Source organism: Myotis lucifugus, unplaced genomic scaffold, assembly GCF_000147115.1.
Source record: "Myotis lucifugus unplaced genomic scaffold, Myoluc2.0 scaffold_493, whole genome shotgun sequence".
NCBI classification, from domain to species: Eukaryota; Metazoa; Chordata; class Mammalia; order Chiroptera; family Vespertilionidae; genus Myotis; species Myotis lucifugus.
In genome coordinates this window covers 336,423-351,782 of record NW_005871541.1, presented here as the reverse complement: position 1 = coordinate 351,782, position 15,360 = coordinate 336,423, and the positions used below count along the sequence as shown (strand labels likewise).

Genomic DNA, 15,360 nt, shown 5'->3' with positions numbered 1-15,360 from the left:
TGGGGAAGCAAGTGACAGAGATGAGTGGGTGCGTGCATGAGTGAATAAATGAAGGAAGGAGTGACCGAATGCCTACAGGAGTCCATCGGTTGGCAAAGCCCACTAAAGACAAAGCCCAGGTATTGGGCCAGGCCTGGCCCTGCAGAGAAGAGGTTGTGGGGCAGGTCACTCACCGGGCAGTGGAGGGCCGGTGTCCACCATGAACCAGCAGGGCTCGAGATGGGGCGTAAAACACCATGGAGTGGCCGGTGGCGGCAGGGGGCCGCCCACCTGCCGGAATCACCTGCTCCCAATAGCCCCCACTGGTGCTGTCAAGGCGGAAACGGAAGAGGCCGGAGGAGAAGAGGTCGTGCTGGGTGCGGCCACCAGACACATAGAGCCAGATGTTGTCCACCAAGGCAGCTGCATGACCTGCCAGGCCTGGCGGCCCCGAGGAACTAGAAGCAGGTGGTGCCAGTTGCTCCCAGTGGCCCCCGCCCAGAGGGCTGAAGGCCCACACGTCGCTAGTGAGGGAGCCATCAGCCAGCTCACCGCCCATCAACACCAGGGAGCCGGCCCAGGCCACAGCCACATGGGAGTGACGGGCAGCCTGTGAGGAAGAGACGAGGAGACAGAGATGGAGGGGAAAACAGATGGTGACACACAGAATGACAGAAAGAGCCACACACAGACACAGAGATGCAGAGACAGAGACAGACACAGAGAGAAAGACAGACGGTAAGACAAAGAGCAGCAAAGACAGAAGAGAGACAGACCCGTAAAGACAGACACATGTGAATACAAGCAGAGGAGAAACAAAGAAACACAATAAGGAAGGCAGAGCCAGGGAGACAGAAATAGAAGGAGAAATGACAGAGAAAAACAGAGAAGTAGAGATACAGTCCAGAGAGAAGGAGACACAAGGATCAAGGGTCAGAGAGATGGACCAGGAGCGAGACAAGACACACAGAAAGATAAGATGTAGAAAGGGATATAAAGAAAGACAAAAAAAATCTGAGACAGAAAGCAGAAACAAAGGAGCAGGTGTTCCCCTATCAAGCTGCAGGCGGAGGGGCTATAGGTGAAGAGGTGGCTCTGGGAGGCCCTTACTGGGGCTGACAGAGTGGGCAGGCGCCTCCAGGCAGGGCAGAGGCGGGGTCCATACCGGAGCAGGACTCAGGTCCCAGCGCTCCCAGGTGTTGGCAGAGAAGTTATACAGCACGAGGTCACCCAAGGCGCTGTTGAGGTCCTGGCCTATGAAAGGTGGATGGTCTCAAGCCCTGGCCACAGGCTGCCAGGCCTCCAGACCCCAGACACACACCCATTTGCTCACCTCCAAAAACGGCCAACAGTCCTGGTGGGGACAGGAAGGCACCAGCTGCCCCGACACGGGCAGGGAAGGCAGGGTCCCCGGCACTCACATTGTGCCACCAGCCAGCCCCCTGGTTCTCCCACAGGTGCAGGTCACAGGCACGTCCCAGGAAGCCAGGCTCACAGCGGCACGGTCCCAGGGGCTAGGGGGAAGGGGACACAAAGGCAGGGGATAGAGAGAGAGACAGGGAGACAGGGGGAAGAGAGCCAGAGCCAGAGTGAGAGACGTGGAGCAGAAAGGGAGAAGGAGAGAGATGAACAGGGAAGGAGAGAATGGGGGGAAATAAAGAGACAGATAAGCAAAGGGAGAGAGACAGATAAATAGTGGAAAAAAGGGACACAGAGACACAACCAGAGGAGGCAGAGAGGTGGAGAAAAGTGGACAGAGAGACAAAGAGAAAGACCAGAGGGAAAAATGAGGACAGAAAGAAAACAGATTGGCAAACAAAGATGGTGAGGTCAATGTCTGAGCTAGAAGAGCTCGGATCTGAGGAGGTCAAGACAGGTAGGGCTCAAAGCGTGATCCAGTCCCAAAGATGGATATGCAAGTCTTAGGGCCAAAGTCAGTGGTTGCAAGTCAAAGTCATGGCTGGGGGAATAATGCCAGACTGCGTGGCTGGGTGGGGGGATGGAGTCAGGCCTGGCAAGAGGAAGCAAGGTGAGAGGTGAGTTGTAGATGAGAACAGGAGTGGGCTCGGGCAGATGAGGGGCCCCAGGCGAAGGTGGGGTGGGGTTGGAGTAGCAGGTAGAGCAGTGATGGCGAACCTATGACACACGTGTCAGAGGTGACACGCGAACTCATTTTTTTGGTTGATTTTTCTTTGTTAAATGGCATTTAAATATATAAAATGAATATCAAAAATATAAATCTTTGTTTTACTATGGTTGCAAATATCAAAAAATTTCTATATGTGACACGGCACCAGAGTTAAGTTAGGGTTTTTCAAAATGCTGACACGCCGAGCTCAAAAGGTTCGCCATCACTGAGGTAGGGTGAAATCTGGAATGAGAGGGCAGTACTGCGGATGAGAGCAGGGTCGCTGGTGTGGGGTCAGTGTCAATGGAGTGGCAGGGGGAGTCAGACAAGGGCAGTCAGATCCAGGAGATGGGAGCAGCAGGTGTGGTCACAGGTCAGGGCCCAGGGGGACAGGCTCACCGAGGCACAGGTGCCATGGCTGCCACAGTAGGCTGAACACTCCTGCAGGCCACAGTCAGGGCCCCCCCAACCTGGCTCGCAGGCACACACCCCTGGGGACCGGCACTGCCCATGGTTGCGGCAGCCCCCAGGGCACAGGGAGAAGCGGAAGGAGGCATTGAAGCCCAGCAGGTTGTAGTTGGCATCGCTAAAGAGGTGCAGCAGCATCTGTAGGCACAAGTGGGCAGGGTTCAGGGACCTGACCGGGAGGTGGTCCACTCCTGCCCCCTGGAAGTCCCCACCTCCTTTCTTTCTCTCTCCACCTTTCTCTGTCCCCGTGTCCTTCTGCCTGATGCCATGTCCCTCCCACCGTCTCTCTGTCCCTCCCTGTGTGCATCTACCCACTTGCCCCACACTGCACTGAGATCCTCCAGCCACAGCCCACGGCCCGGCCCCACCAACCTTGCCAGAGGAAGCCTCGATGGGTGGGGGTCGGGTGCTCCCACTCAGACTGGCAAGCAAGGGCCCTCGGGGGGAGTCACCATCATACACGAACAGGTAGTCATACGTGCACTCCGTGTCAAGGAAAAGGAAGTCCAGCAGGATCCGGTGCTGGGGACTCGGTGCTGGGCGGGGAAACAGAGGGGCCAGGCTCAGATGTGAACCCTCGCCCCACACCTCCGTGCAGACCACCCACAAACACCAGACCCTGCTCTGCATAATGAGGTGACCCAAGTGAGTCTGATCTGGGCCCTGTCTTTGAGGCTCCTGGCCTCACAGCCCAGGGAGGTCAGAGCTCAGAGAAGGATTGCAGTATCAGCCCTTGAGAGGACTCCTGAGGTCGGGATGACCACCCAAAGGATGGGCAATGGACCTGCTGAGAGAGGAAGCCCATCTCAGTGACCAGACAGAGCTGTTCCCATTTACTCTTCTTTTTCTTCTTCTTTTTTTTTATTGATTTCAGACAGGAAGTGCAGAGGGAGAGAGAGATAGAAACATCAATGATGAGAGAATCATAAGCATAAGTGATGGATGTGGACAACAGGGGGGGAGGGGGAGGGCAGGATTGGGGGGATGAGGGGACATTGGGGGGATAAGGACACATTTGTAATATCTTATTCAATAAAGGGGAAAAAAGAGAAAAAAAATGATGAATCATTGATCAGCTCATCAATGATTCTGGTTCATAGTTGACACTGAGCCATGCCAGCTGGGCTTTTTTAGATATGTTTTTATTGATTTTAGAGAGAAAGGAAGAGAGAGAAAAACATCGATGTGAGAGTGAAACATTGATCGGCTGCCTCCCATACCCACTCTGATGGGGACGGAACCCGCAACCCAGGTGTGTGCCTTGACCGGGAATCGAACTGTGATCTGGTTCATAGGTCGATGCTTAACCACTGAGCCATGCAGGCCGGGCTCATTTTTTTTTTTTTAATTAAAACTTGTTGAAAGTATTACATATGTCCTCTTTTCCCCGCCACTGATCCCTTCTAGCCTGTCCCAACCCCTGACTCCAGGCCTTCACCACCCTATTGTCTGTGTCCATGGGCTATGCATATATGCATACAAGTTCTTTGGTTGCTCTCTTCCTACCCACCTACCCTCCCCCACCTTCCCTCTGAGATTCCGCAGTCTGTTCTATGCTTCTATTTCTCTGGATCAGTTTATTTTGTTCATTAGATTCCACACTCATTTAGCTTCAGACACACCCAGGCCTGGGGGATGGGGCCCAGGCCTGAGCAGAGAGGCATATCCCAGATGGAAAAGGGCCTCTGTGAAAGTTCCCGGTTCCAGGCCGAATAGTGTTCTTAGGGAAGGGGCTGATTCCTTCCCTTGCACACAGGCGGAACCTTAGAGCACCAAGCTCTTCTCTGGCCCACCCAGGGTCTCACCTCTCTGTTATTGTGGTACCTAAGGGCATAGACTCTGGAGCCAGATTGCCAGGACTCAAATCCTGGCTCTGCCATGTATTAGTTACTAGCTATGTGACCTTGAACACGTCACCTAACCTCTCTGGATAGGTCTCCTCATCTGTAAAGTGAGGATATAATGGTACTGTGGTGGATTCACACCCTGGCCACTCCTCCCAGTGAGAGGGGAAGGCTGAGGCCCTGCCCTTTATATCTGGGAAGAGCCTCAGAGACTAGTTTGACCAACAGAGCAGCAGAAGTGGCATTCTGGGACTTCTGAGGCTAGATCAGAGGAAGCTCTGCAGCTTTTACCTGAGCGGTATAGAATGCTCCTTCTCAGAACATAGCTGTCATGCTATAAAAAGCCAAAGCCACATGCAGGGGCCACCTGTAGGCATCCGAGCTGACAGCCCCAGCTGAGTTTTCAGCTGACAGCCCGCATCAACTGCCAGCCCTGAGCAGGATTCTTGGATGCCCAGCCCAGGTGAGTGAGTGTTCAGATGACTGCAGCCCCAGCTGACACATGACTGTGCCTGCATGAGAGGCCATAATGCACATAAAGGGCTTAATGGGGCCTAGCAGTCCTAAGTGCTGCTACTTCGAATACTGTCAAGATTCTTGCTCTCTGCCAGGTCCTGGTTCCAGAAGGCTCTCATCCCACATCTCACACTAAGAGCTCATGGAAGTCTTCTGGGCTAGGGCAACTAGACTTGGGTTCCAGCTCTGTTCCTGACCTGCTGACGACCCTGGGCCAGCCCCTTCCGCCATGCCTGTGGGTAGAGTCATCTGCATACTGGAGATGTTCACAGAGAACTCAACTAGCTGTGTGATCTTGGGCCAGTGCCATGGGCTCTCTGAGCCTCAGTTTCCTGCATGTAAAATGGGGATAAGTTTCCCCACCCACTAAGGCTAGAGTGGAGATTCGAGACAGTGACTCTAATGTGCCAGCCCAGGCCTTGTGCTCTCACCGGGACCACTGATCAGTCTCCGTCCTAGCCTCTCAGCCTTCCATCTTGCCCTGACATGGATCTCTGAGTGACCTTCCCAACTCAACATCTGGCCTGGCCCTTCGCTGCTCAAAAGCACTCCGTGGCTCCCGCCATTCTCAGGAGAAAGTCCAGCTCTCTAACCTGACATCTGAAGTCTCACCTGGTCTCACATCACCCCACTGCTTGCAGCTCAACCAGGTGTTGGGCCTTTGCACATGCTCCTCCCTCTATCTGGAGCACATTCTCCCTGCCGGCCTGCAAGTTTCCCCAACTCCTCCAGGAAGCCTTCCCCCATACCCCCTGGCTGGATTAGGTACCCCTCTTAGGGGTTCTCACTTCCCATCATAACCTTCATTCTTCTGAGCCAGGACCATCTGTAGCCAGGTCTGTCTCCCCTGCAGCTGAGGAGGCCCACAGGGCAGGGCCTGGACCTAACTCATCTTGGGTTCCCTCCCTGACATTACCCAGCACAGAGCCTAGCACTGAGAAAGGGCTTGGGAAATGCTGGATGAAAGAATGAGGAAATGCACAAAAGACAAAATAATGAAGTTGGCAGCCCTCCCTCAGGCAATGAACACAGCTCCAGAGAACATCATAACAGACCCGAGCTATGGTCTGGGGAACGCAGAACCATTCAGCCAGACCAGACAAGAACTCCCAGTCTTACCAGCCTCAACCAAACTATAAAGCTCAAAACAAGTACATCTTTGTTAAGTGCCTGCCAGAGGCAGGCTCACCATCTGCCTTCCCCAAGTTCCTCCCTAAGTTCAAGGTCTCCTGTTTCCACCCAACATGGGCCCACCCCCATGCCATCCAGAATAGATCCAACCACAAAACCCCCTGCTCTTCAAAAGCAAAAGCCTCTTATTCATGAGGATATTATGAGGACTGCACAATAAAATGTGAACTTAGTACAAAAGTAAATGGCTTATTTCTTTAATAAGTAGGGGAGTATGTTGGTTTCAGAGGTGATAGGCTTTGGGAAGAATGGGAGATCAAAGGGGATCTGGAAATCTCCCAGACTCCTCCCTACCCCAACATCCAGCCAGTTGGTCCCCAAGTCTCATTGGTGAAACTTCACAAACATCTCTCAGTGCTCTCCCCGCCTCTCCACCTCCTTAGTTCCTGCCCAAGTCAGAACTCATCCTCTCCTGCAAGACTAGCACACCAGGTGCCCAGTTTGCCCCCACCTGGCTTGAGAGCAAAGTCCCACTCCTACTCAAAATCCTTCTGTAGCTCCCCTTCAATCCCAAGAGCAAAGCCAAGCTGGTCTCAGTGCCATTCAGGGCCCTTCTTCCCCTGCTTCTGGTGCCCTCCTCACCTTTCAACTAACAGTCCAGCCAGACTAGAAAAACCTATATGTGGCTCCTAAGACACCAACCTCTTCTTTGTCTTCATAGAGGCTGTTCCCTGTTCTTATCCAGTAAACTCCTATGCATGCTTCAGAACCCTGCTCCAGTGGCTTCTCCCCTGTGATCCCCAGCAGTGTCCTCTCACTCCCTTATAGGCTCCTCTACCCACCCTGTACCTCCTTCTGTCTCAGACCTGGGCTCACTGTGTCCACAAACAGACTGGGGCTCTTCAAGGCCAGGAGATACCACATACCCCCAAAACATACACATACTTCCCATTCTGTTCTCACCACCCCACAGACAGAAATAGCCCCCAAAGCTAGGGACAGACACACATGCCCAAGAAACATGCTTCATCCACACCCCACACAACAGCCATAGATAAATAACATATAAAACATAAATTAGATCATGTCCTTCCCCTGTTGAAAAACCACTGCATGGCCCTAGCAGGTTTGGCTCAGTGGATAGGCATAGGCTGTAGACTAAAGGGTCCTGGGTTCGATTCCGGTCAAGGGCACATGCCCAGGTTGTGAGCTCGATCCCCAGTCGGGGACGAGCAGGAGGCAGCCTATCAATGATTCTCTCTCATCATTGATATTTCTCTCTCCCTCTCCCTTCCTCTCTGAAATCAATAAAAATATTTTTTTAAAAAAAGAAAAGAAAACCCCCTCCATGACTTCCCAGTGCCCCAGGGTAAAGACCAAGCTCCACAGCCCACAGACGGAGGCCCTACACAATCCAGGCCCTAGCGCACCTCTGGCCTTTGCCCAGGACCTCCCCTGGGGGACCCCCACCTCTCCTTGGAGGCCAGCTCCTACATCCATGCCAAGATAAGCCTTCCTGGACTTCTCTTCCACCTCCCTATTGCCCTAAGGACACAGTTCAAAATCACAAGGTCCTACACCCTCTACCTCCCCTCAAGCCTCAGCTTCTGGCTCATGATTTATCTTGTTGTATTCTGCATTCTACACACTGCATTTCTACTTCCTCAAAAGCAGCATACCCTCCTGCAGCCAGGCCTTTGTACGGGCTGTTCTCCTTGCCTGGAATGCTCTTATGCTCCCTCCTACATATGCCTCTGGTCTCAGCTATTGCCCAAACTAAGTCATTTTCTCTGGGCTTCCCTCTCCTTGAGGGTAAGTGTGCTTCCCCCACTGGACTGGAAGCCCATGAGGATAGGGCTGGGGCCCTTGCACAGGCTGTTCCCTCTTTCTGGACTGCTCTTCCTCCTCCTCCTGACTGATTCCTATTGGTCCTTTAGTTCTCAGCTCAGACATCTCCTCTCGGAAGCCCTCTGCTCTCCCTGGCCCCAGGCCAGGCACCTCCTCTAGGATCCCCCACACCTGTGGGGTTCCTCCATCACAGTACCAACTACTCTGGACTGACTATTAATGTGTTGTCTCCCCCACTGGATCCCAAGCCTCAAGTCATCAGGGACTTCTGGGACTGCCTTGGTCTCTGCTATGTCTCAGTAGCAAATATAGTATCTGGCACATGAATGATTGAAAAAAATGCTTTTTATTGATACTTTAAAAATGACAACAGTAGCCAAGACCGGTTTGGCTCAGTGGATAGAGCGTCGGCCTGGGGACTGAGGGGTCCCGGGTTCGGTTCCGGTCAGGGGCATGTACCTGGGTTGCGGGCACAACCCCAGTGGGAGATGTGCAGGAGGCAGCTGATCCATGTTTCTCTCTCATCGATGTTTCTAACTCTCTATCTCTCTCCCTTCCTCTCTGTAAAAAATCAATAACATATATTTTTAAAAAAAATGACAACAGTAATAATCCTAATATCATGTACTGAGCATTTACCATTTGCCAGGCATGTTAAAAAACCTGTTCTCATTTCATTCCAACAACCCTTTGAGGGAGTGGAGCAGTCCGAAGTACTATTATTATCCCCACTTGGGGGAGGGCAAGCTGAACCTCAGAAAAAGAAAGCCACCTTCCCAAATTTACAAAACTAGTTAGAAGTGGATCCGAAATTTGAAGCAAGATGGTTGGGCGCAGAGCCCGAGTTTCTAACAGTTACTCAGAATACCCATATTGATGCCCTAGCTCTGGGTACAACTCCCCCACCAGACTTCAAGGCCTTGCAGGGCAGGGCTCAGGTGGGCTGCTTTTTAGAGCAAAGGGCCTGGCACAGAAAAGGACTCTGGGGATGTGGTGAAGGGATGAATGAGTTCGCAAATGAATGAATCAGCAAATGACTGGGTGTGTGACCCGCACTGCCCCACTCACCCTCGATGAGCCACTCGCAATTGCCATTGACGCTGTAGTTGCCCGCACCATCCGTCACGAAGCCTGGGGCCTCCCGCAGCACTTGCCGCTGCCCCTTGCAGTCCCCCGCCCGGGCCCCAGGGGACATCGGCCCCAGCATGGCCAAACACAGAGCCAGCACGGCGGCCAGAGCCCGGCCCAGGGCCATCGCCGCCTCCAGCACTGACCCTTACAGATGGCACGGACCCTCCACCGATGCTGAAAATGCGACCTCTATGGACGGGACATGGCCTGGTAGCCCGCGGAGGCCCAGGAGTCGCAGTCCCCGCGAAGGGACCTGCCTCTGTTGACGGGCTCTGGAAGTCGAAAGGTGGACCCTACAGACCCATGATAGGCCCTGTAAATGGGGTTGCTATGGACACGGCCGACCCCTAGGGACCGTGGGAGTCCCTTATAGACACAGGCCCCCATAGGCTGGCTGACCCCATACACGATGTCCAGCAATTACAGACGCGGACCGCTGCGGGCCAAACCGGACCTTAGAAATGGGTGGGTCCCCATGAGGCGAGGGGCCCTACAGCCGGACGAGGGCCTCCATAGAGGGTGCGGGCCGGGCCGGGCCGGGCCGGGAGAGACTCCCGGCGGGGGCGGAGCCCGTCCTCACCGGCTCGGGCCTGGAACGCAGGACTCACTCCCTGGCTCACCCACCCGCGCCTCCCTCCGGAGCCGGATAGGCCAGATCACAGAGACGAAGGGACTCTCGAGCCAGAGCGGCCCCGGGAAGACCGCGGGGTGGGCGAGGGGGCGGGGCCGAGCGGCCGCTGTGGGAGGACTGGGGGCTGGGAGAGGAGGCGAGAAGTCGCGGAGCCTAAGGTCAGAGCGGCCATGGGAGGACTGCGGAACCCCAAACCCTACCCCTCCACAAAAGGGACTTCCGGAAACTTCCCCGCCCATTTGTACCCAGACGCATGCGCAGCATAGATCGGCTTGGCCTGTGAAAAAGAGAGGATTGCACATGCGCAATGCTAAAATTGTAACCCAAGCTCGGGGTGCAGATGCCCGAGCACAGTACCCACCACTGGAGGGCGCCTCTATCTCTGACTGGGGAAGAGAAGGTCAAAATAAGAGAGCGGTGCAGTACAAGGCCTAAATGATTCATATTTTCGGGTGCTCTCAGATTCTGGGTCAGGTTATGCAGGCCTCTCCCAAAAGGCCATTTCACAGATGGACACACTAAGGTCCCGAGTCTGGAACGGTTCTTGCTCAGCCGCGTCTCTGAGCATCATCAATGTAATTAAAAGAGGCCATCTTATAGATACAAACTCAACGAATCCTCTTTATTTTGGCAAGAAGGGGAAAAAGTCTTTCTACCGGGGACCTGAGGGAGGTCCCCCGGGATAGAGATGGGGTGACAGAGCACGGGTCCGAAGTCACAGATCCAAGGGAAGTTTTCAGAGTCACTGCCAGCTTCACAGTATCCGTCCCAGGAGCAGTGGCTGGGGGTTGCGGAGTCCTCCTGGCGCGTCCACGGGCTGGGTCCCGGCGATCCTCACTGGTGTTCCGGATTCCGGCGGGGTCAAAGGTCTCGGAGGGGGCCAGGGGGCCGGAGGTCACGGAACAGCGGGAGCCCAGAATCCGGCGCTCGGGGCAGGGGCTGAGGGAGGGGACGGGGAGAGCGGCTCCCGCGGGACCGTTTGGCACAAGAGTCAGGGGGAGGGGAGGAGCGGGACACCGCGCACCCCTACCTGGGCGCGCGGGGTGGGGCGGGGCGGGAAGGCCTGGGATGGCTGAGCCCTGGGGCTGGGATAGAGCGGGGGTCCGGGACCCGGCGCGCGGCCCATGGGGCAGGGGCGTGCTGGGGTTCAGACTGGGGGTGCGGTGCCCCCGGCCGTGCGCATGCTGAAGTATTCGGTGAAGCCGGTGTGCGGCGACGCCGTCTGGGGCACAAGCGGCTGGTAGGGCGGCGTCGGGCCATCCCAGCTCGGGTCGGCCACTTTGGGGAACCGAGAGGGTGGGGGCGGGGAGGCCGCGCCGGGCTCGGCCGTGGTCACCACGCGGCCCCTCGGGGCCGCCGCCGCCGCCACCGCCGTCTCCTCCACCTGCTTCCCGGCCTGGGAGGGGGGTCAGGGTCAGAGGCCGTCCGGGACCCTCGGGGGGCAGATGCGGCCCCGAAGGCCCGTCCCCCTCCCCCCGGAGGACCCCCCTCCCGAGGTGTGGGCGCCCATGTCAGTCAGGGAAGGAGCGGGTGATGGGGCGCCTGGGCAGCGGGGCCAGATACTCGAGGGGTGGCGTCGGGGCGCGCGGGGCGAACTCCGGCGGCGGCGGGGGAGGCGGGGGAGAGCTGCGGAAGGCGAGCGGCGGGGGGCACCGCGCGCGGCGTCCGCGGGGGCGTGCGCAACAGCGCCAGGACCCAGTCGGGCAGGGTGGGCGCGGGCGCCGGGGGGACGGTCGCGACGCGCATCGGGGCGCGGGGGGGTGCGAAAGGCAGGGGGGTGGGCTCAGGCGCCTAGGGCGCGGGGGAACGGTGGCGGGGCCGGGAGTGGGGTTAGGTACTCCAGGGGCGGCGCCAGCAGCTCCTCGGGCGCCGGGGGCGCGGGGCTTACGGAGGAGGCGGGCGGGGGGATGGAGAAGAGCTCCGTGAAGTTGGGCACCGAGTCGCTGATGAACGTCACGTTCCCATAGACGTGCTGCGGGAAGGCCTTGTCTGCCGACTCGCTACCTCCGGGCCCCGGGGCACCGGCCGAAGCGATCTGCGATGTGCGCACGTGGTAGGGGAAGTTCTTGTTGGCCGCCGAGGGGCGTGTCATGATCTGGGCGAGGGGCCAGGTGCAGGTTGAAGACGCACTCACTGTCCAGGCCTCAGGTTGTCTCCATAGACATGGAGCCCTAAGGATTCCCCTGCACTTGGAAACCCCCACGCTTCCCTGCAACCCTTCAAGCGGGATTAGGCGCCTCCTGTGGGCTCTCAAGTGCCCTGGGCTCTGACTTTTTCCTCCTCCACAACTCATTACTCTGCCAATGCTTCTTCCATCAGAGCCCTGATCGCTGAGTTAGTTATCACTAGTTAAGCTTCAGCGTCTTGCGTTGTGCAGTACGATAGCCACTAGCCACATGTGACTATTTAAATTTAATAAAAGTTAAACTAAATTTGTTGTTTCTCAGTCACACTAGCCATATTTAAGTGCTCAATGGCCACATATGGATAGTAGCTATCATATTGAACATCAAAAATTCATAGAATATTTTCATAAACACAGAAAATTCAATTGAACTAGCAGCTTCTAGAATGTTAGCTCCATGAGGGCAGGAACTTGACTGTTCTGTTCCCTGCTGAATCCCCAATACCTTCTACAACAGTACCTGGCACATATAAGCTCTCAATAATATTGGTTGAATGTAGAGATGTCTCCCCAATTAGTCTAGTACCGTGGTCGGCAAACTGCGGCTCTCGAGCCACATGCGGCTCTTTGGCCCCTTGAGTGTGGCTCTTCCTAAGCCTTAGGAGTACCCTAATTAAGTTAATAACAATGTACCTACCTATATAGTTTAAGTTTAAAAAATTTGGCTCTCAAAAGAAATTTCAATCGTCGTACTGTTGATATTTGGCTCTGTTGACTAATGAGTTTGCCGACCACTGGTCTAGTAGAAAGGCAGTGCCTGGGAATGAATCTAGTACTGCACCCAAGAAGCCAGCATGACCCCTCTAAGGTTGTGCTGAATAAATTAATAAGAAGCTGAAGCCAATCAGCAGTGGAATGTCTGTGGTGGAGCTGGGCTGAGCTAATGTGAGCATTTTTTAGGAATGAAACTGGCTGAAGGTGAAATACAGAAGAAGGGGCACAGTGTTTGGTGTTTTGAGCCTGCACCCCACCTCTCAGCCCCACAGCTCACTAAGTGTAGGATCTGGGGCATGTTGATTAAACTCCCCACGCCTCACTGGGGAAAGGGATTGCAGTGCCTACTCAGAAAGATGAGAAAAGGGTGGAAATGAAAACTGGTGCAGAGCCTGGCCCATGGTGGGTTCTCATCACTTCTCTCTCTGCCCCTTTCTGACTTCCTGCAGAGCCTAAAGATGGACCATCCCAGGAAGGGGAGACTGTACCTGAGTCAGGCTTTGGAGTAGCAACTAGAGGACCTGGCCCCCTCCTTCAGCTGAGTACCTTTCCTACACAGCACATGGTAGACCCCTGGGGTCAGGAGCTGGAGCCCTCAGTGATGCCTATTTCCCTCTCATGCCAGCTCTTGTGGTCTGCCGGAGATGGACCAGGTTCAAAGCCCCTGCCCTGCCACCAAAGGCCTTGGAGCCCTGGCCGGTCACCTGCCTTCTCTGGGACTTAGCTTCCCTTCTCTGTATATTGGGTTCAATGACGATTATCCATTCTGTCCTGGGGCTGCTCTGACACTTAGAAAAAGAGGTTAGGAATAAATGCATCTGGGTGTTCCTAGCATGAAACAAAGGCTGTCTTCAGCCAAAAAGGTGTCTCTCAGCCTCAGTTTCCCCCTCTGTGAAGTGGGGTGATCATGAGGCTGAGAGAGACACCTTTTGAGACAGGTGCTCACTGAATGGTGGATAGGTGGATAGTGGCTGGATTGATGAATTAATATAAGAACTGTCACCTAGAAGTCTGGATAGGATATAAAACAGAGAAAAGAAGAAGTTTGCTGCTGGTACCCTCTTGATGTCATTCTGATCTAGGACCCTGGAGCCCCAGCCTGGCCCACCCCAGCTGCTTCTTTCCAAACAATGGCCTGTGATAGAGTGACAGATACCAGAGATTGTGTGGGTGAAGGGTGGAGTAGAGACCAAGAGCATTGGGAGAGGCAGTGGGGATACAGAAGAGAAATTCGAGTCTGGGAACACAAGAGCAGGAATGGGAATGGGGAAGGGGGCAAAGAAAGAGGGTGGGTTGGGGGAAGAGCCCAGACACAAGGTGGGAGAGAGGAACAGAAGAGAGCAGAGTCTGAGGGACACAGTAGAGTAGCCTGCAGGAACCTAGCAGACTCTCAATCAGTGTCTATTAAATGACTGAAGGAATGAAGTGAAAGAGATGGATCAAAAGTTCAGGCAGATCGGGGTGGGAGTCTCACGGCCTATTGGCTTCCCACCCCACCGGGTGCTCATCCTCACCAGGAACACGCCATGAGCATACAAATGGATTCCCAGCTGGATGCCGTTGACAATCTTCTCCCGAGCCCACTTGGGGATCCCAAAGTTGGCAATCAGGGCCATGACAGGAACTGCAAAGAACCTGAAAAGGAGGAATTGGATTGGTAGAGACACTGCCACATGCCCTCCACCCACCCCTACCCCTAACTCCCCTGCCAGACACACACACAGGCCCCAGGTGTGTCCCAAACTGGAGGGAAGTTGTGTGACCTTCAAAAACCAGAGGTTAAAAGGGGCAAGATTTCCACTGGCCTGGGAAATTCTGGGGGGCAAGGACTAGGTTGAATTGAACTCAGTTCCACCCCACCCCACATCCCAGCACCCAGTAGAAAAATCAATAGCTATTTGATGAATGAATTAACATATGATAACAACTAAGGACCTACTGCATGCCAGATCTGTTTCTAAGCATTTTACATTTATGAATTCATTGAACTCTCACAGTGGCTCTATGAGGCAGTACCATTTCCACCTCCATTAAACAAATGAGGAAAATGAGGCAAAAGTTAATTGACTTGTGTGAGGTTACACGGGGACATATCGAAGGCCCAGCACATCTCACCAGAGGGTGTAGGCAGCAAAGAAGGGCACATAAAAGGGCTGCTTCTCCGGGAAATGGCGCAAAGAGACAAGCACGGCGTAGCAGAACCACACGTAAGCCACCACCTGCAGCCCGATGAGCCCGTAGCCTGCCGGCGACTCATACGTGTACAGTACCTGGCCCGGGTCAAAGAACTGACCCAAGGGAGAGGGTTTGTCATAGCCCTGGCCTCCACATAGGAACCCCAGACCACACCCCTGGGCACCCAGGGGACAGAGTTACTTGGTCAGGACAGAAGCAGCAGAACAAGGGATGGAGACAGAACATATAGAGATAGAGAAAGGGTGACAAAGATAGGAAGAGACTGCATCTACCATGGGCCCAACAGGTAAACACTGCCATGTGGAAGCTTTCCATTTATCAACTCTATGAGGTAGGTCTTATGATCACCCCACTTTCACAGAGGGGGAAACTGAGGCTGAGAGAGACACCTTTTGGCTGAAGCCAAAGCCAAAGGTAATATAAAGCCTTAGAGCAGTGGTTCTCAACCTTCCTAATGCTGCAACCCCTTTAAATACAGTTCCTCTGGTTGGTGACCCCCCAACCATAAAATTATTTTCGTTGCTTACTTCATAACTGTAATTTTGCTACTGCTAATAAATCGTAATGGTAAAATATCTGATAATGCATG

General features: G+C 54.6%; 2 protein-coding genes across 2 annotated transcripts in view; both read right to left on the bottom strand.

The window, feature by feature from the left end:
* The window catches only part of MEGF8 (multiple EGF like domains 8), a 42,719-nt gene extending 32,722 nt beyond the window's left edge, over positions 1-9,997 (bottom strand). Inside the window, exons 1-6 of the mRNA XM_006103592.3 lie at positions 8,983-9,997; positions 2,948-3,111; positions 2,507-2,713; positions 1,313-1,493; positions 1,145-1,233; positions 174-589 (exon numbers count right to left, since the gene is read on the bottom strand). Coding sequence (XP_006103654.1) covers positions 174-589; positions 1,145-1,233; positions 1,313-1,493; positions 2,507-2,713; positions 2,948-3,111; positions 8,983-9,169 — 1,244 coding nt within the window. The 5' untranslated portion in view covers positions 9,170-9,997. The remainder of the gene's footprint in view (positions 1-173; positions 590-1,144; positions 1,234-1,312; positions 1,494-2,506; positions 2,714-2,947; positions 3,112-8,982) is intronic.
* A 291-nt stretch (positions 9,998-10,288) lies between these two features.
* TMEM145 (transmembrane protein 145) overlaps positions 10,289-15,360 on the bottom strand; it is an 8,242-nt gene continuing 3,170 nt past the window's right edge. Inside the window, exons 12-15 of the mRNA XM_014445982.2 lie at positions 14,691-14,863; positions 14,090-14,210; positions 11,565-11,771; positions 10,289-11,072 (exon numbers count right to left, since the gene is read on the bottom strand). Of these exons, the coding sequence (XP_014301468.1) occupies positions 10,824-11,072; positions 11,565-11,771; positions 14,090-14,210; positions 14,691-14,863 (750 nt within the window). The 3' untranslated portion in view covers positions 10,289-10,823. The remainder of the gene's footprint in view (positions 11,073-11,564; positions 11,772-14,089; positions 14,211-14,690; positions 14,864-15,360) is intronic.